The sequence below is a fragment of the Phascolarctos cinereus genome, unplaced genomic scaffold, assembly GCF_003287225.1.
Source record: "Phascolarctos cinereus isolate Bilbo 61053 unplaced genomic scaffold, phaCin_HiC Scaffold_5;HRSCAF=322, whole genome shotgun sequence".
Taxonomy (NCBI): Eukaryota; Metazoa; Chordata; class Mammalia; order Diprotodontia; family Phascolarctidae; genus Phascolarctos; species Phascolarctos cinereus.
The window spans coordinates 241,352,496-241,371,486 of NW_027555958.1; the positions used below are offsets into that span (position 1 = coordinate 241,352,496).

At 46.5% G+C, this 18,991-nt stretch overlaps 1 protein-coding gene across 1 annotated transcript; it reads right to left on the reverse strand.

The window, feature by feature from the left end:
- Window positions 1–17,229, reverse strand: ARMC12 (armadillo repeat containing 12). Its single transcript, XM_020999580.2, has 7 exons — window positions 15,419–17,229; window positions 10,122–10,375; window positions 9,416–9,561; window positions 8,963–9,097; window positions 4,181–4,354; window positions 3,437–3,508; window positions 1–1,696 (listed from the first exon to the last, which is right to left on the reverse strand). The coding sequence occupies exons 2-7, from the start codon at window positions 10,261–10,263 to the stop codon at window positions 1,358–1,360; spliced, it is 1,008 nt and encodes a 335-aa protein (XP_020855239.1). The 5' UTR covers window positions 10,264–10,375; window positions 15,419–17,229; the 3' UTR covers window positions 1–1,357.
- Window positions 17,230–18,991: the final 1,762 nt, after the last annotated feature.

The window sequence follows — 18,991 nt, forward strand, 5'->3', positions numbered from 1 at the left end:
TTCAGACTAGAATAGCCATTTTACTCCCCAAAGTCTGGGTTTCTCAGGATCATAGATTCAAATCTGTAAGAGCCCTTCAACAGCATCGAATCCAACCCTTTCTTTTCAAAGTTGAGGAAACTGAGACCCAGAGAGATTTTTACTTGCCCAAGGTAACTAACAGGCAGTGACGAAGTCAGGATTTGAACACAGGTCCTCTCACTTCAAATCTAGTGATTCTTTCTCTCATATCATTCTGCTTCAGCATAATCAAGACCAATGGAGGCCACTGCCAGTCATCTTGACTTACGGCTTGCCACTGGACTCCGGTGACTGAGGAAGACAGAGTGAGGCTGATAACTTGGCACAGCTCTGCCTCATTTAAATCCAATCCACTTACAAGTCAAGACATCACCTTCCTGGTGTCCTCTTTGAGAATGAAAGATGAACCAGCACCAACACAAACTCAGCACCCACAAGGAGGAAACAATGTGATACTACCAACTATCAGCATGCTGGAAATCAGGAGACCTGCGTTGTATACTCAGCTGTGCCGCTGACTCACCTGCGTCACCTTTGACAAGTCACCTCACTTGGGCCTCTGTTCCCTGCTCTATGAGATTGGACTAGAAGGTCTCTATTCTAGCCCTCTGCATAAATTTGATGATCTTGGCTTGCTCTTCAAATCCTTTGGTCCGGTCCCCAAGTCCAGTGCACGTCCATAGATGTGCAGTGCCTCCTATCCAGTGCATGTCCATGGATGTGCAAGGCACAAACCCTGACTCCACATGGGGAAATCTGGGAAGTGATCTAAATCTCCAAAAGAAGAAAACTAGATTCTGGAAGACATAAGGTAATTTGTCCAAAAGGGTGTATCTGGGAGCTGAGGGAGGGCATAGAGGGAGGAGATGAATTCTTGTCTTTGAATTTCTGAGTGACCTGGGAACCACTGCAGTTTCTAGTTTTTCATGGAGAAAATAACACGATTGCAGACTTACTTAGAAAGCACCGGAAAGGCCATTTTTGACCAACAGATGAGATGATGTGACTTGCCCATGGTCACACACAGTGACAGATCTGGGACTGGAACCCACGTTCTCTGTACCCCACTCAGGCCTACAATCACCTAAATATCGGGGGGGAGGGCCGACATTTGAACCAATGCTCTTTGTATTTCGTGCTAATGAGGAAAATGTTTAGGAGGATGACACATGTGTTGTTCTTCCCTGGGGACTTGGGTCAGCCAAGGTGACTTCTGGGAGGCCCTTTGGAGCTCTGATTTGCAACAAATGTTGCCTCTTCTCAAGCATCCCCACCCCACTTTCTTTGTTGTTTTTTTTTTCTCTTTCTCTCCCATATGACATTTATTGGTTTCTCCTTAACTGGCATCCTCTTCATTAAAGTAGGAATTGGTTGTATGGCAGGAAGAGTGCCGAGTGCCAAAGTCCTGAGGGCACTGCAGGCTGACAATGACCTTGCAGGCCTGAATCTGAACCTCCTCCTCAGGATGAATGACCAGAGCCAGCAGCCGGTCAGCCAGGCGGGACTCCTCCCCAAAGAGCGCTTCATGCAAAGATTGTTCGTTGTACTGCCAGTTCACCGCTCGGTAATGGGGACAACTCCGACCCTCACTCAGTCGCTCTGCAAACACTAGCACCTCGAACAGCAGGCTCCCAGGTTGCATGGACTGGAATAGGTTCAGGAAATTGCAATGTACCTAATGGGGTGGGGTGGGGTGGGGCGGGTGGGAAGGAACAGTTAGAGAGAAGGGCAAAGAATTAGTCATATTTCTATAGCCTCTGAATATTTACAAAAGACTTTCCTCATGATAAAGCATTATGAGGTAAGCAGAACAGGTTTTACCATTTTACAGGTAAAGAAACTGAGGCTCAGAGGAGACAAGTGGCTTGCCCAGAGTCAAACAGCTTAGAATCAGGATCAAAACTCAATTTGCCTGACTCCAAGTTGGGCAGTAGTTTCACTATGCCATCTCACTACCAACTCCCTTATTCAGGTGACTCCTCTAAGTCTACCCCACTTCAAGGCAGCTATGTGTCAAAGTGGATTGAATGCTAGCACTGAGGTCAGGAAGACTGGAGTTCCAATCCAACCTCAGATGCGTACTAGTTGGGTGACCTTGGGTAAGTCACTTAACCTCTGCTTGCCTCAGTTTCCTTATCATTGCTAATATGGAAATGTTTCACATGACTGAGCATGTATAATCTATATCAAATTGCTTGCCTCCTCAAGGACGGGGAAGAGGAGGGAGAGAATATATAATATATAAAATATTATATAATTGTATATATTCTATGATATTATAAATTATTTTTATAAAATATTATATAATCGTATATATTCTATGATATTATAAATTATTTTTATAAATATTATATAATCGTATATATTCTATGATATTATAAATTATTTTTATAAAATATTATATAATCGTATATATTCTATGATATTATAAATTATTTTTATAAAATATTATATAATCGTATATATTCTATGATATTATAAATTATTTTTATAAAATATTATATAATCGTATATATTCTATGATATTATAAATTATTTTTATAAAATATTATATCATATAGAACTCAAAAAATTTTTTAAAGAATTTTGAAATTTTATGTTTACATATAATTGGTAGAAGATTAAAATAAAAATCAAGTAAGTCTATTGTCTCTTCCCTTACTCATCCCCACAGAGTTTAGCTATGGGAGGGACAGCATTGGGGGCTACCTCTTTTTTCAGTCAAACCTCCAAAGTTTTATGTCTTCAGTGACAACTTCTTGTAAACAAGGCCACTTCTCCTTCCTCTTCAGGATGGTTTTAGTTGCTATGCATCATGAGGGGAGGAGGATGGACAAGATGATCTGTTCAAGCTTTTCCCACACCCTGAGAATCTACAGTCCACCAGCCCCCCTACCTCTCCCCATCCCCACCCCCACCCCCTTTGGTCCCCTTTCCCTCCCAATCCCCTGAATGCCAAAGTACAGTTATACCCTTAGCAATTCATTATTATGAAATTTTAGAAGCAGACCTAGAGAGGAAAAATGCAGAAGAGAGCAAATTGGTTTGAGTATCTTGGCATTAGAAATTTACTTAGAAATCAGGGCAAGAAAATCATTACTGAAATTGGGTGTCCAGTAAGTAAAAGGCAGTGGGTCAGTTATTCTGTTGCTGGACACACAGGTAGCATGGGCCCGTCTCCAGTTGTCCTGATCTATATCTGGCCACTGGACCCAGATGGCTCTGGAGGAGAGAGTGAGGCTGGTGACTTTGCACAGCCCTCCCTCACTGTAATCCAATTCACTTGCAAATCAAGGCATTCTCCTCCTGAGGTCAGTGGTCCTCTTCAGGAATAGAGGACAGCAGCAACAACCACCCTGTCTCCTTCAACCTCACGCCTTGCCCCGCTCCCCTATGAGAGGGAGAGTAGACTTACCTGGCAATTGAGGATGTCATACAATAGGTCGTTTTTCTGGGCCAGATGACTCAGGAGTCGAACTGCTTGGACCTGAAGGGGGAGGGGAGAATATCAACAGTGGATAGAGCGCTGAACCTCGAGTCAGGAAGCCCTGAGTTCAAATCCTGTCTCAGATACTCACTGGCTGTGTGACCCTGGGCAAGCCACTTAACCTCTTCATGCCTCAGTTTCCTCATCTGTAAAATGGGAATAATAATAGCACCTACCTTACAGGGTTGTTGTGAGGATAAGAGGAGATATTTGCAAAGTGCTTTGCAAACATTAAAGCACTATATAAATGCTAGCTATTATTATCATAATAGAATCATTGATTTGGACCCGGAAAGGACCTCAGAGTCCATTTAATCCAAATCTCTCATTTTACAGATGAGGAAAATAAGGCTCAAAGAGTTTTAAGTGGTTTGCCCAAGTTTACAGAGCTAGTGACAAGATACAATTGTGGACCCAGGTCCTCTTAATTTCAAAGCCAGTGCTCTGAGAAAGGGAGCTGGGCTGGAGTGTGAGATTCGGGGTTGTGGGGTGGGCAGAGGGAACTGGGGCAAGCAAAAGGAGACGTGACTCAGTTTACCATTGATGGAAAGGCTGCAAGGTAGGTGGGGACTGTGTCACAAGTAAGTGCCCATCTATGTGTGTTGGAGGGGAGGGGCTGGCTGTTGGAGGATGGCACCATTCATGACTGTCACTGAGGTGGTCCTCGGGTACCTGAGCCAGGATGCTGTCTGTCTGCAAGATCTCCATGAGGGAAGGCATCACCCGACGGAGCTGTGGGTGAGCAAAGTCAGGCAGGGGCAATCCATTGAGTAGCCTCAAGCCCGCTATGTGCAGCTCAGAATCCCACACGGTGGAGATCAGCTCCAAGACTTTGATGGAATGCTCCTGGGGAAGACAAAGAAAGAGGAGTCTGACTCTGAGATCAGATCTTCCACCCCTTGATGCCCTCAATGCTTTCCCTCCCTGAGGTGCTTAGGAACAGCCAATCTACCAGTCTCCTCTAAGTTGAGTCTAGTGGGACCAAAATGCCTAGGTTAGGACGTATTGCTGAGAAAGGCAAGACTAAGGCAAAACAACAGAAACTAGGTGAGAAGGGAGCTAAGGCCCAAACGGGTGAGCAACCCCCACTGGGGTCTTCATTCCTAATCTCCCATGCAGGGGGAGAACTTAACATTTAAAACATTAAAAAATTTAAAAAATAAATGTTAAAAAATGTACATGTAATTGGAAAATATTTAACAAAATAAGAATCTATTTTAAAATAGAATTCATAGTCTAAAATGGAGTATAATGACACAGACCACTTAAATCAATAAAGAGTTATTTATTGGGTGATCATATGCACAACGGTGGAGGAATACTAAGGTCTATAAGATAGTCCCAGTCTAACAGTCTAACATATACATGAAGCCAATCACAGCCCAAAGCAATGCACTCTAAGTGGCAAATGTGAATACAGTCCCTAAGGTCCTCAGAGGGATCAATACGGGCTGGAGTGGGCAGAAAAATGACATTTAGGCTGGTGCTTGAAAGATGAGTAGGAAAAAGAGGATCATAGATCTACAAACATCAATTAGCCCTTCATTTTCTAGCTAAGAAGCTGGGGCCCGGGTGGTTAAATGACTTGCCCAAGGTCACACAGCCGGTAAGAGGCAAGATCTGAAGCAGGTCATCTATCTCCTGAGTCTTTCCATTGTATCACCTTGCCCCTCTAGATAGCTGATCAGAGAACAAGCAGTTCACCCCTGCGAGCCACAACCAGATTTTGGATCCAGACGTGTGTAATCTCATTGGTAAAAGCAATTCCCCTTGAGAAAAATCCCCCTACCAATGCAAAAGGGCAGGTATTTGGTCTCAGTGAGTTGCCTGGGGGCACTTAGAGGTTAAGTGATTTGCTCAGGGTCACACATGGGCAGTATGTGTCAGAGGTGGGACTAGAACCCAAGTATTCCTGAAACTAAAGTCAGCTCTCTAGCCATTAGTCCACACTCACTGCCAAATTAATCTTCCTGTTTTCATCCTGACTTGCCTGCTCAAAAAGTCAGCAAAATGCCCCAGTCCTATCAGGATAAAATCTAAACTCATCAGCCTGGCATTCAAAGCCCAGAAAACTTTGTGCCCTTCTCTATAAACACCTGTTCAGTATTTTCAGTCTCTTCATGACCCCATTTGGGGTTTTCTTAGCAAAGATGCTAGAGCAGTTTGCCATTTCCTTCTCCAGCTCCTTTTACAGATGAGGAAACTGAGGAAAACAGGGTTAAGTGACTTGTCCAGAGTCACCCACCTAATAAGTCTCTGAGGCCCAGATTTGAACTCAAGAAAACTGGGCTTATTAATGGAATTCTGTACAAAGATGTACATTAAAAAGTCATTAGTCTACACAAAAGCATGTACTGGATGTAAATACGATTCATGTTTACTGCTTTTTAAAGAAATTACACCCTTTATCTTTAAATGGGATTGCCTCCCCCATTTCCTAGTCCTCCCTCACCCCAACCCCTTAACCCATACTTGGGGTGAAAAGGGGAGGCTCTTAGAAACTCTGATTTCTACAGTTCGGGAGAGCTTTGCCATACATATATGTATTAGACAGATACATACATACATACACACATACATACATACATACTATATACATGCACATATATATGTACACATATCATATGTATACATATAATTTTTTTAAACATGGGAGGCCAAAAGGACCTGCATTATAAAGTAACCAATATGCAAAAGAATATGCACAATTCAATAAGGATGTAATTAAATTCAATTTTTTGTCTTATCTTTTGCATAACTATATACTCTTATTTCATAATGTGCCTTGCTCCCTAATTGTGTGAAAATACAAAGAAATATATTCAGTACTACAGAAAATGTTTTCATTATACTGCTGGATGAAGTTATTTTACTGAGTCACCCTCTTGCCAATTATCATTAGTAAACTATTGTAATGGCTCAGGGTGGTGGTCTAAGGGCAGAGTAAATTTTATTTCATTTACATGTTTCCATTATGGAAGTTTACTAAAACCTTAATAAAATATCGGCTTCCTCTAAAAAAAAAAAAAAAAGATTAGGCTTCCTGCCTCTAGGCTTGGCACTCTATCCCTACCTTTTGATGTATATAGGCGCTGCTATTTGGACCTCTCACCCACCTCTCCATCTCCACCAGCAAAGTTACCATCCCTATCATGGTGGTCCTTATTCATCCTCCCTAAACATATACCTCTCTAGTTCTAGGAATCAAAAGAGCTGGGTTCCAATCCTGGCTTTGACACGAATTCACTGAGTGTCCTTAGCCAAATCAATGCAACATTTGCCTCAGCTTCCTCACATGTATAATGAAGAATATGGAGTAGATGGTCCTGAAAGTCTCTTCCAGCTCAGACATTCTGTGACTTTGTTCAGTCCCCTACTCCCTGAATGTTTCCTTCCCATCCCCTCTGTTTGTCCACATCTTAACCATCCCTTCAAGTTCTTTTTTTGTTTTTGTTTTTTGGGTGAGGCAATTGGGGTTAAGTGACTTGCCCAGGGTCACACAGCTAGTGAATGTTATGTGTCCGAGGCCAGAATTGAACTCAGGTCTTCCTGACTCCAGGGCGGTACTCTATCCACTGCGCCACCTCCCTGCCCCATCCCTTCAAGTTCTTACCCACATCCACCAAGGCTCCCTTGAGTACACCAGCCCATTCTGATCTGATTCTTCTCTGAACTCCCCTACCACACACAATAGATACTGATCAATCAGCTGGCATTTAAATGAGAGCATTCTGGTTCCCAGCCTGTCAGCAGAAGCCCTGTAAGGGCCTTGGAATTTTTGCAATGGGTCGGATAATTCCTATGTTTTGATATTGTAAACTTATTTTAATGTCCAGAAAGCACACCCTGTGCCTTAGAATGATAAATAAGCAAACATACCTTTTGTAGGTGGAGTAAATAATACACAAACACATGTATTTATGGCAGCTAGGTGGCACAATGGATAGAGTGCCTAGGCCTGGAGTCAGGAAGCCTCATTTTCCTGAGTTCAAATATGGCCTCAGACATTTACTAGCTATGTGATCCTGTGCAAGTCACTTAACCCTGTTTGCCGAGCTGGAGAAGGATATGGTAAACTACTCCAGTATCTTTGCCAAGAAAACCCCAAATGGGGTCATGAAGGGTCAGGGACAACTGAGACAACTGAACAACGAAAAATGCATGGACGTTTTTCAACATATGTACAGACTGCTGAGGTAAGTAAAATTCAAATGAATTTAAAAGTACTGAGAGGCAGGTGTGGTATAATGGAAAGTGCTATAATTGCAGCATAATTTCTCTTTGTAATCAAGAGAAAATAGATTTGAATCCTAGCCAGGCTACTTACTGGTTGTGTGACGTTGGGCAAGTTACTTAAACTGCTGATCGTCTCAGTTTCCTTATCTGTACTAAGGTCCCTACCAGCTCTAAACATATATGTCATTTAACCTCTCTGGGGCTCAGTCTCCTCATCTATATAGTAAGGGAGTTGGACTTGATGGTCTCATTACTGAATCTATAGCATCTTTTTGCCATTAAGTATTTTCTCAATTAATGGATACCACTATAATGGGTAGGGCAGCTCGATGGCTCAGTGGGTAGAGTGCTATGCCTGGAGTCAGGAAGTCTTATCTTCCTGAGTTCAAATGTGACCTCATACACTTACTAGCTGTGTGACCTTGTGTGAATCACTTAACTCTGTTTGCCTCAGTTTCCTTATCTGTAAAATGAGATAGAGAAGGAAATGGCAAACACTCTAGTATCTTTGCCAAGAAAACCCCAACTAGGGTCACCAAGAGTTGGACACGACTGAAACAACAGAACTGAACTGTCACGAGTAGGGCATGTGAAAGATTTCTACAATACTGCAAAAGATTGAAGACCACTTATCCAGGGCTTCTTATTTATTGTTCTATGTTTCATTACCCTATATCCCGTCTCCCCTAAGTGCTCTTAGCGAAAAAACTGTCTTAGATTTCCTTTATGTTTTTCACAGGCCCTCACACAATGCTAAGCATACATGCAGGCTGGAAAAATACTTGTTGAACTGAACTTAATATCCTGGAGACAGTTAAAAAATGCTTGACTTAAGCATGACTCATACATATGTCTGGAACAACTCCCAGGCCCCCAGTCCTGTTGCCAATCTACCCTCACCATCCATTTTGCCATTTGGAACCCTCAACCAGCCCTCCATCCCCACCAGCAAAGTCACCGTCCCCATCATGACGGTCCTTATCCATCCTCCCTGAATGTTACCATGGGAGGCTCTGACCAGCCCAGGTTCCAGGGCCTAGGGAACTCAGAGCTTTTATTAGGGCTACAAAGCTTTTTACTACAGGTAAAGGGGTGGACTGCCCATGTATATCCGTAGTGTTTAAACAAGCCAGGCATCCAAGCTTTCAGATTTAAAGCCTCTCTTGCCTTCTTCATCCTCCCCAAGACTGCCCCTCTATCACTTGCCCCTGGGTTCACCTGGATCTTAAGCCTGAACTTCCTTATACCAGAGAAAGCCTTCAGAGCATTGAGAGCTTGGATTTTGACGCTGTTGTCCTTGTCATCAAGCAGGCAGCCCACCAGCCTGATGTCCTCAAAGGTGCAGGTACAGGCCTGTAGGGGTCAAAGGTGGGAGGGACATGGAAGAAGGAGGGGAGAAAAGAGCACCCACGATAGCCACTCCCTTCCGGAGCCCTGCCCCTCATCTCCTGCCACTCAAAGGGGAGGGAAGGGTTCTTGTGGCTCTTAACCTCCGCCCCCATCACCTTGGTTTCCTGGGATGTGGTCCCAGTTGGTATCCTTGCAATGGCCAGGACGTCAGGGGCCACTGAGGCTCCTGGCCCCACCCACTCCCAGACAGCCAGGTTGAGGGCTCTCTCCCTCCCTCCTGCTCTCTCCCTCTGCCCATCCCCTCCCTGGGCCGCTCCTCACTTCGGCTTCCAACAAGTAGACACACCGGGTGATGCTGTGAAGAATCATGCCCTTGGAGTACTCATCATGTTTGTGTTCCAGGGAGTTGAGGAGCCTTCGAAGCTCTCCAGAATCCTTTCCATGCCACTCTCGCTCAATGGCCAGGCCTAGGCAGCCCCGCCCCACCCCCAGCCCCAGGCCTTAGGATGAGTGAGGGAGTGAAGAGTGACCAAGGAAGGGGGCATTGCACCTGGGATCTGGGCATAATGGGGGAAGCCCTGGCTTTTCTGGTAGAGGAAGCTCCTCTTCAATGTCTGCCCCAGAGCCTACAGACAACACAGGGGAGGGTGCGAGCAGAGAGGCTCCTGAGCAGCTGCTGATGCCAAATTTAATCCACTCTCCATCAGAAAGCTCACTAAAGCTCAAACTGGGCAGAGGGGGGAGGGCGGCACATATTAGGTGGCAACCAGTTTGGAGACCTACCAGGTCATGCTTTGAGATCTCCTGGTTGATTTGGCTCTAGTTGGGGACCCCTGCCCAGCCCTTCCTATGTCAACTTGTGCCTAGGGGGCTGCAGGGTAGATGCCAGCAAAGAAGAGGAGAGGAGAGAGAGGCAGAAGATGGGAGCTTGGAGGAGTCACCTTGGTGACCTCCCTCTGTAGGAGTCGGTTGTGTTTGAAGGTTCCCCTTGGGACACAGCCCTCTCCCAGGAGCCCTGAGAACTCACGGGCAATGCAGACGGGTGACGTTGGGCAGGATGAACGACTGCTCATGCCAGCCTTGATGGCCTTGTACAGCAGGTAGATGGCACCTGCCCCTGTGGCCAGGCCCACCACACCCTTTCGGAGTCTAAAGTCCTTGAAATCCATGCTTCCCAGCTCCCCCTCAGGTGGGGAGCTTGGACCCCAGGCACCCCAGGCAGAGGCTTCCGGAACTGGAACCTCCAGTGAAACCCAGAACTCAGGGAGCCGAAATCAGAACCTGGAATTCAGGAAACAAAGGGAACTAGGGGAAGGACTCTGCCTCCCCCTTGGTGAGTGGGCAAGAAATCTGGGCATAGAGATGAGGGAAACAAAAGGGCTAGGAGAAAGTGGGGGGAACCATGGGGTGGGGGAAAAGGAGAGGAGTAGTGGGGTCAGCTAGGATCCAGTGGACTAAATAGACCCATGGAAATCTTAAAGACACATACTGACTCCCCCTTGTATGACCCTGGACAAGTAATTTTCCTTTCCAGGACCTCAGTTTCCTTCTCTGTAAAATAAGGGATGTAAAGTAGATGATCTCTATCCAGGTCCTGATATCAATCTCTTTTCCTTTTAGAAGTTGATAGGGCCTTAGCCAGGTCATTCTTGCAGATCCACTGCCACTAGAGGGCAGCAGAGTCCCATCAGCTCTTGATTGTCCTCGTGGGCTACTCACACCCAGGAGATCCACCCGGGTGGGGGGAGACAGACCGTGGGCACGACGCAGGGAGGGAGCCCCCAGACCACTCCTGGCTTCCTTCAGTTCAGTCTTTCCATTTTGTCCTTCCCTTCTCTCCTCCCCAGCCCGCCATTGTCGCACAGTGGAAGAAGAGGCCCTCTCCCAGAGTGTTTAGGAAGGGGAGAGGAAGAGAGAGAAGAGTTAGCTGGGGAGCACTGGGTGAAGTTCGGTCTGAGGGCCACCCATTTAAACTTGAGCCGGTCTCTCCCATTAGGGCAGTATGAGGGGGGAAAGGAGCAGCTCTGAGCATCCCTAACCCAAGGACCAACCGCCTAAACGGAGGCTGCTGAGGGAGGGCAGAGGAGAGAGTGATCACAGGAGCAGAGATTTAGAGCTCGAAGGTACCTTAGAGGTCCTTTAGTCCAACCCCCTCAATTATAGAGGAAGACACTGAGGGCCAAAGAGGTTAAACGTGGCTATGATTTACATAGGTTTGCAAGAGCATCTAGGTGGCACAGCAGATAAGAGAGCCAGGCCTGGAGTCAGGAAGAACTGAATTCAAATCCAGCCTTAAGACACTTACTAGCTGTGGCACCCTGTGGGCAAGTCACTTAACCCTGTTTGCCTCAGTTTCCTCATCTGTAAATGAACTGGGGAAAGAAATGACAAACCACTCCAGTATCTTTGTCAAAAGAAAAAAACAAACCCAAATGGGGTCAAGAAGAGTCAAAAAGAACTGAACAACAACAATAGATGTGCAAGGCATTGTGCATGTTTTCCTCACAGCAGCACTGTGAGGTAGGTGCTATTATCCCCATTTTACAGATGAGAAAAACTGAGGTTAAGAGAGGTTAGGTGATTTGCCCAGGGTTATACAATCAGGAAGCATCTGAAATTTGAACTCAGCTCTTCCTAATTCCAGGTCCACCACTCTCTCCACTACAATACCAAGGTTCAGTGGCCTGCCCTAGGTCAAACCAGTTGTTAGCAGTTGTAAACCAGTGGGATAGACCACACTGACCGGGCTGAGTCAAGTCAGCCCCAGTCTTCCAACGTAATTCTCACTGCCATCCAGTAAAGAATCAAAAAATCTCCAGGAGATCTCACTCTCCAAGTCCTAGCCAACAAATGTTTATTAAGTACCTGCTATTGTGTAAGACACTTGTCAGACAGAGATTGTTCTGTTGTTCAGTCATTTCATCTTCATGACCCCATTTGGGGTTTTCTTGCCAGAGACACTGGAGTGGTTTGCCATTTCCTTCCTTCTCCAGATCATTTTACAGATGAGGAAACCAAGACAATTAAGTGACTTGCCCAGGGTCACACAGCTAGTGAGTGTCAGAGGCTGGATTTGAAGTTGGGGAGATAAGTCTTCCCGACTCCAGGCACTGGCACTCTACCCACCCATACCTCCTAGACAGGAGATAGAAAATCAAAATTAAAAATCTCCCCTGCCCTCCAGGAGCTCACATTTTACCAGGGAGGAACAACACAGGATCGTAGATTATAAACTGGCAGGGGACCTTAGAGGCCATGTGGTCCAATCCCCTCATTACATAGATAAGAAAACTGAGGCTTAGAGAGAAGTGATCTACCCAAGGTCACATAGCTGGCGAATGGGATCTGAACGCAAGTCTTCTGTCACCAAATCTAGAATATATTCCACTGTGCTACTCTGCATGGGCACTTCCAAACAGATGAGGATTTGAGGGAAGGGGCAGTAGTACTAGGGGGGATCAAGAAAGGTCCCCCCTAGAAGACAGCTCCTGAGCTGAGCCTTGAGGTCGGTTAGAGATGCTGGGAGCCTGAAGTGAAGAGGGAGGGCATTCCAGGCCAGGGGACAGCCTGTGCAAAGTCATGGAGGGGGTAGATGGACTGCCAAGTTCAGGGAACAGAATGTAGGCCAATTTGGCTGGAACATAGCGTCCATGAAGGGGAATAACATGCACTAAGCCTGGAAAGGTAGGCTGGAGCCAGACTGTGAAGAGCTTTAAAGTCTTCTGTGTTACAAGGAAGGCTCAGAGCCTCGGGTGGACAGTAACACACTGTTCCTGAAATTTTCAAATGCAGTCCAATTCTGTCTCCTCCACCCTACACCCCAATGTCCCTGGGATTCCCACATTCCCACCCACTTCTCCCTCCCCTGACCCCCACTTCCTTTTTTTTCCCTGTTGGCTAACCACTAGGCAGAGACTCTGGGAAGTAGCCAGTGAGGGAAAAGGGGCAAATGCCTAAGGCCCATATAAATATTTATCAGCAATTACCCCCATAAACCCGATGGTTTCCACCCCCTCCACATCACCAGAGTAAAAGGAAGGATCTTTTTTTTTTATCCCTTCAGGATATTCTTATGGGACTTCTTTTCCCCTTCATCTGCATTTTAACCAGACTTCATTTGTATTTCCAATATAATCAAAGCACTTTCCCCATGACAGTCTTGTGAGGTAGGAAGCTGGTATTATTATACCCATTTCACAGAGGAGGAAACTGACGCCCAGGCAGGAGAAGTAATTCAGGCAAAGCCAGATAGCTTAGTACCTGGCACACAACGAAAACGACAACAAAACGCTTAATAAATGCTTGTTGACGGATTGAATTGGAAGCAAGATTAGAACCCAGGCTCTCTAACCCCAAATCCAGAGTTCTTTGCAGTATACCACTGTTGCATAAAATTAGAATTTGTTGTGTGGTGGGAGTCCTTCTCCCCCTTCAGGAATGTCCCTGACTGGAAGACTCTTTACAGCAGTCAGCCTTCTGTTCTCTGAACCTATCTCTTTTTATTGGGTCATGTCCATGCCTCTGCTCAGAACCCTATACACCTTTAACATTGGGGAGCCCAGAAGAAGAACCTTGAACTGTGAGATTCTAAGGCAACTCAGCCAGACAGAAAAGTAACCACACAGCTCCTCCAAATCAGGCTCCCATAAAGCCTAATTGGGTCTGTTTTTCTTTTGAACAGCCCCACCAGCACATACCTAGATTATGACCCTCTTTGTCTGCGACATCCTTTTCTGTATTCCTTGTGCCTTAACCCAAATCCAATCTCCAAACCTCATATTTTCATAATTATCTCTGGCAGCTAGCTGTCCGATTCAGTCAATCAATGAATCAACTGATTTTGATAGATAGCAAGGCATTGTGCTAGGTATTATAGCGGCTGAAATCCATTGGGGCCGGAGTAGAATAAAGTTAGGGAGAATTAACCAATTTATTGGTTAGGATAGTGGAGTCAGAAGACCTAGGTTGCAATCCATCTCCAAAGCTTACTACTACCCTGTCAATCTTTGAAAGCGGCTTAATTTTGCTAAAACTTAGTTTCACCTGTGGAATGGGTACAATGGCATATTCTATTTCAGCCTCAGATATCAAAGATCAGAGTTATAAAGCTGAAAGAGACCTTGGAGGTCATCGAGTCTAACCGCCTCCTTTTACAGATCAGGAAACTGAGACTCGCCCAGGGTCAGGAGTAATAAGCAGCAGAGCCAGATTACCAGCTGGCACATGCCCTTCAACTCAACAACCCCCTTTGCCAGGGAGCCCAGACTTTGAAGCCTGCCTTCGAGCTTTTTCTCCTCGCAGGGGAAGGAGGCGGCAGGACGGGGAAACCGGGAGAAGGCAGCAAGGACTGGGAGCCGCAGGGGATTGGGGAGCCAGCGCAGAAGTGGGGGGTAGGAGCCTCCAGTAAGCGCAGAGCGCAGGGCGTGGTGTGCAGTGTGGGGATGGGGCTGGGGGTGGGGGCGGCCTTCGAGGGGCATCTCCGGGGCCGCCCGCCTTCCACTCCCTGCCCCGGGTGGCCGCGGCCCCCCGGCCCCCTCCATCGCTCAGTCGCCGCCATCCCCCAGTCTCTGTCTACCTCCGCCTCCGCGCCCCCTCCTCCCTCCAGCGCTGTATCCGGCGACGGGCACAGGATGTTCTGTCTCTCTCCGCTCACCACCCCCCCTCCCGCCCCCGCGCTCACACTTTCTCTTTCGTCCCCTCCGCCTTCCCCCCATTCACTGTGTCCCATCCCCCTCGCCTAGCTCCTTCACCTTGTTTAACTCCTTCCACTCTGCCCTGCATCCCCTCGGGAGGAATGTGTTCAGGGGCCCGGGGTGGAAGTGGGGGAAAGGGAGCCAGGCGGGCAGGGCACCCCTCCCTCCCATCCGCACACACCCCACTCCCACTCCCAGTCGGCCCGGCTCGGAGGCCCGAGGGGGAAACTCGAGTGGCCCCAGTGCTAGGGCGTGTGCGGGGTGTGTCGCCCAGGAGTGTAGCTCTACCTCAATTAGGACCGGGGTTTGGAGAATGGTTTCTGTGGTTAGGGTGCTTCAGGGACAGTTTGGTTGCAGCAAGCCTGCAGACCTGGAGAGTGGAAGTGGGGGTAGGAGGGGCGTGGAAGGGTCACCAAATCCAGTCTCCCCACGAATACAGCTCTACCCACCGCACGCCCGCCTCAGTTTTCATAGGTTCATTGGATTTAGACCTAGTTGAGAGTTTAGAAATTTTCATTTCAGGAAACTGAGGCCCCTGGAGGGTGAAGTGGCTTGCTTCAGGAAGCAAAAAAAAAAAAAATGGAATCTATATTTCGGGTTACATACAGTTATCCTGACTACAAAACGTTACCTCATTTGTTCTCACAACACTTCTGTGAAACGGGTACTGTAGGTTTTAATATTCCCATTTTACAGATGAGGAAACGGAGGCAAGAAGCAATCACAACTCTGCCGGCAGAGACAGTATTTCAACCCAGGCTTTGTTTCCAGATTGAGAAGTCTTTCCACCACCACAGCTGCTGTGGCTGGGGCATCCTACACCACTGTGTGATTGATCAGGAACCAAGGAAGGGGCCCTTAAGCAGGCTGCTCCAGGGCCAGCTGAGGAGGAAGCGCAGCAGACCACCCCCACCCTCAGCGTCTGAAGTGAGTGACCGGGGAGAGGCTGACGTGAGGTGGGGAAAGGAACTTTCTTAGAAAGGGAGGATGGAGAAAGGTCCCACCCCTCCTTCTGACCTCACTGTTGTCACGGCAACCTCTAGAGGGTGGGGGTAGGGGACCTAGAGTGGAAAGTGGGAGGGAATCCAGGGTAAGAAGAGAGGCTGGAAGTCCCAAGTTGGAGGACACCTTTTTCCTGCACTTTTCTATTCATTACTGTTGTGGGGATATTGAGGCAGAGACTGAGTCCTGGGGAAGGTTAACCTGGGAATCAGATCCCAGAAGTCCATGTCACCATTGTAAGGGATCAGATTACTGTTGGAGGAAGGGGTAAGCGATTTGTTGTGCCCCTCCCTCTGTAACTCCTAGGCAGAGCTTTTCTGTCCAAGAAGAGAGATAGAGAATAAGGGCAACTTCCACCAGGAACTGAGGCCAGTGGGAACAGGGTTCAAGATGGTCTTCAGGACTCTGAAGGTCACAATGAGGGGGTCTGATTTGGTCCTGTCTGTACTGAGACTGCTGGAGGAGGAGAGGAGGGTCAAGAGGCTGACTCACAAACGTTTTTTTTCCTTCCCAAGGCCCTTGGGAGGCCTGTGTGTATCAGTCAGGGTGGTGTGTTTCTCTCTGTCCGAGAATGTATGGGAGGTGTTAGTAGTCTTTCCCAGCTACTAAAGACTGTAATCTTTCAAATCAGTCTTCATCCACTATCTGGTACTGAGCCTTGCCTTTAACAGTATCTGTGGAATGAGCACTTTCTTTGTGCTTAGCACCTCAGAGCTTATAGTCTAGTTGAGAGGGATGAAATACAGATAATGGGATAAAATTTGGTCCCAAGGAATCTAAAAGCTGTGATGAGGGCGGGGCCCAAGCCAAGATCTTCACCCTTTGCCCCAAAGGGAATCTGACTCACAGGCCCCAGACCCTCATCTCCCTTTGAAAGCCTTAGCCTTACCTTTTAATCTTATTCAGATGCGCCCTAAAAGAATCTGGCTCCCTTTTGTTTATAGGCCTCAGAAAGGCCTTCCTTTATCTCCTTTTGAAAGTCCTAGCCCCACCTTGATTTTGTGCAGATGCCTTTCAAACTTCTGCCTTCCTGTTCCCTCCATTATCTATTCCCATTGTCTATTCAATCTGTCAGACCTCCCCAATTAGAATTCTTACCTAGACCCTTTCCCCAACCCCCTTCTCTGGCCACACAATGTTAACTTTAGTATTTAAGATCCACCTTGGCCCTCATTCAGATGCTGAGAATCTCAGGCCCACAAGGCTACCTGGCCCTAAGTGTTTTATCACTAATAAACTTTTCCTCTGGCTGAAGAAGATTTGAGTTGAATTCTTTCAGGCAGGGCCCGGTACCGTGATCTTGGGGGTCCCAGCACCCCAAAACCCCTAGACCTCTTCAACTGTACTGAGCTGTGATAGTTTCCATTGATAGAAAGAAGAGAAAGAGTACTATATGGAGGGAGGAATTGGGTAGGACAAGCAGATCAGGATGTATCAATCAATAATATCAAAGCCTTACCTGGTACATCTCCAAGCTGGTTTCTGCTGCTATTCCTCATCGCTCCCCCCACCACAGTGCACCACAATCACTCCCCCCACCCCTACTTTGCTGGGATTCTCAATGGAGAGGATTATTGCTGGTATCCTGTCTCCCCAGTGGAGGGGACTTGACTGCCCCCTCTTAGCTCAGAGACTTCACTTTCAGTAGTTTTCCCTTACAAGGAGATGAAATCTGTTTCTCTGAAAATTTTACCCTTTGCTTCTAGCTCTGCCTTCTGGGGCAAGCAGATCTTCCACTTGACAGCCCTTCCAATATGGAAAGACAGTTATCATATCCCTTCCCCCAAGTCTCTTCTCCAGGCTAAACTTCATGAGTTCCTTCAACTGGTCCTCCCATGGCCTGGTTTCCAGTTCTGTCAACATCCTGGTCATCCTGTTTTGGATATGGTCCAGTTTGGTTTTGTTTTTCCTAAATATGCCTCCCAGAACTGAACACAAGACCTCAGATGTGGTCTGACCAAAGTCAAGGACAGTAAGACTATCACCTCCCCTGTTCAGAACACTGTGCCTCTCTCTTAATGCAGCCTGGGATCACGTTAGATGTTTTTGGCTGCCACATCATATTGTTGACTCATGTTGAGCTTACAGTTCTCTGACACCCCCAGATTTTTTCAAATGAACTGATGTCTAGCCATGCCTTTTTTATCCTGTACTTGGGCAGCTAGGTTTTTTTTAATCTAAGTGTAAGGGTATATGTGTGTGTGTGTGTGTGTGTGTTAAGTACCAACTATATGCTAGGAGTTGTGCTAAGCATTGGGGATACAAAAAAAGGCCAAATTAAAAAAAAAAAAGAGTCCCTGTTCTCAAGGAGCTCACAATCTTAATGAATAAGACAACATGCAAACAACCATGTACAAGTAGAATATCTATAGGATAAATTGGAGATAATCAACAGAGGGAAGGTATCATGAAAGGCTTCTTGTAGAAGGTGGGACTTTAGCTGAGACCTGAAGGAATCCAGGGAAGCAAGGAAGTGAACATGAGGAGGGGATTCCAGGCCTGGGGCCCAGCCAGTGAAAATGCCCACAGTGGAGAGATGGAACATTGTGTTCAAGATACAGGATGAAGTCTGTTATCACTGGAACACATAGTGTAGGGGGGAGGGGTGGTGGGGTGGAAGGTGTAAGAAGACTCTGGAGGGCTTTAAAAGCTAAACAAAAGGTTTTATATTTGATTCCTAGAGGCAATAATGAGCCACTGGAGTTGATTAAATAGTGGAAGGGTAGGGTGACATGATTGAGACTCGTATTTTAGGGGGATCAATTTGATCAAAAAGAACATTAGAGACATCTCTCCAGACTGACATCGATCGTTAATAACTTCTCTTTTGGTCAATTCAGCCAATTCTGAATCTATTTAGCTGTGTACCATCTACCCTCTTGCCCTCATCTCCCCAAATTCTCCCCATGTATATCATAAGATGCTTTGGTTATGATTTTTGAGACTTCTTGACCTTGAGGGGAAACTTATGAATGAGTGATGCCCTGAGAGAGACAGTATGTTACTGTAGGAAAAAAAAAAACTGACCCAGAAGTAAAGAGATTCAGTTTCTAACCCCAGCCCTGCAACTAATTCATTATGTGATCCTTAGTCTCCTCCCCTGCAAAATGAGATGATCTGGGGAGTCCCTTCTAGTTCTGTGATTCTGTGTTTGATTAGTTTCAGGACATTTAAGTGTTACAACCTCTTGCTTTTCAGCTAC

Bases quoted from the DNA above. Each gene is read 5' to 3' on its own strand.
- ARMC12 (XM_020999580.2), bottom strand. From the start codon at position 10,263: ATGGATTTCAAGGACTTTAGACTCCGAAAGGGTGTGGTGGGCCTGGCC. The intron at 4,355-8,962 runs GTGAACCCAGGG...TGTCTTCCCCAG, and splicing joins AGTTCAGGCTTAAGATCCAG to GAGCATTCCATCAAAGTCTT. The intron at 1,697-3,436 runs GTAAGTCTACTC...CCACCCCATTAG, and splicing joins ATGACATCCTCAATTGCCAG to GTACATTGCAATTTCCTGAA.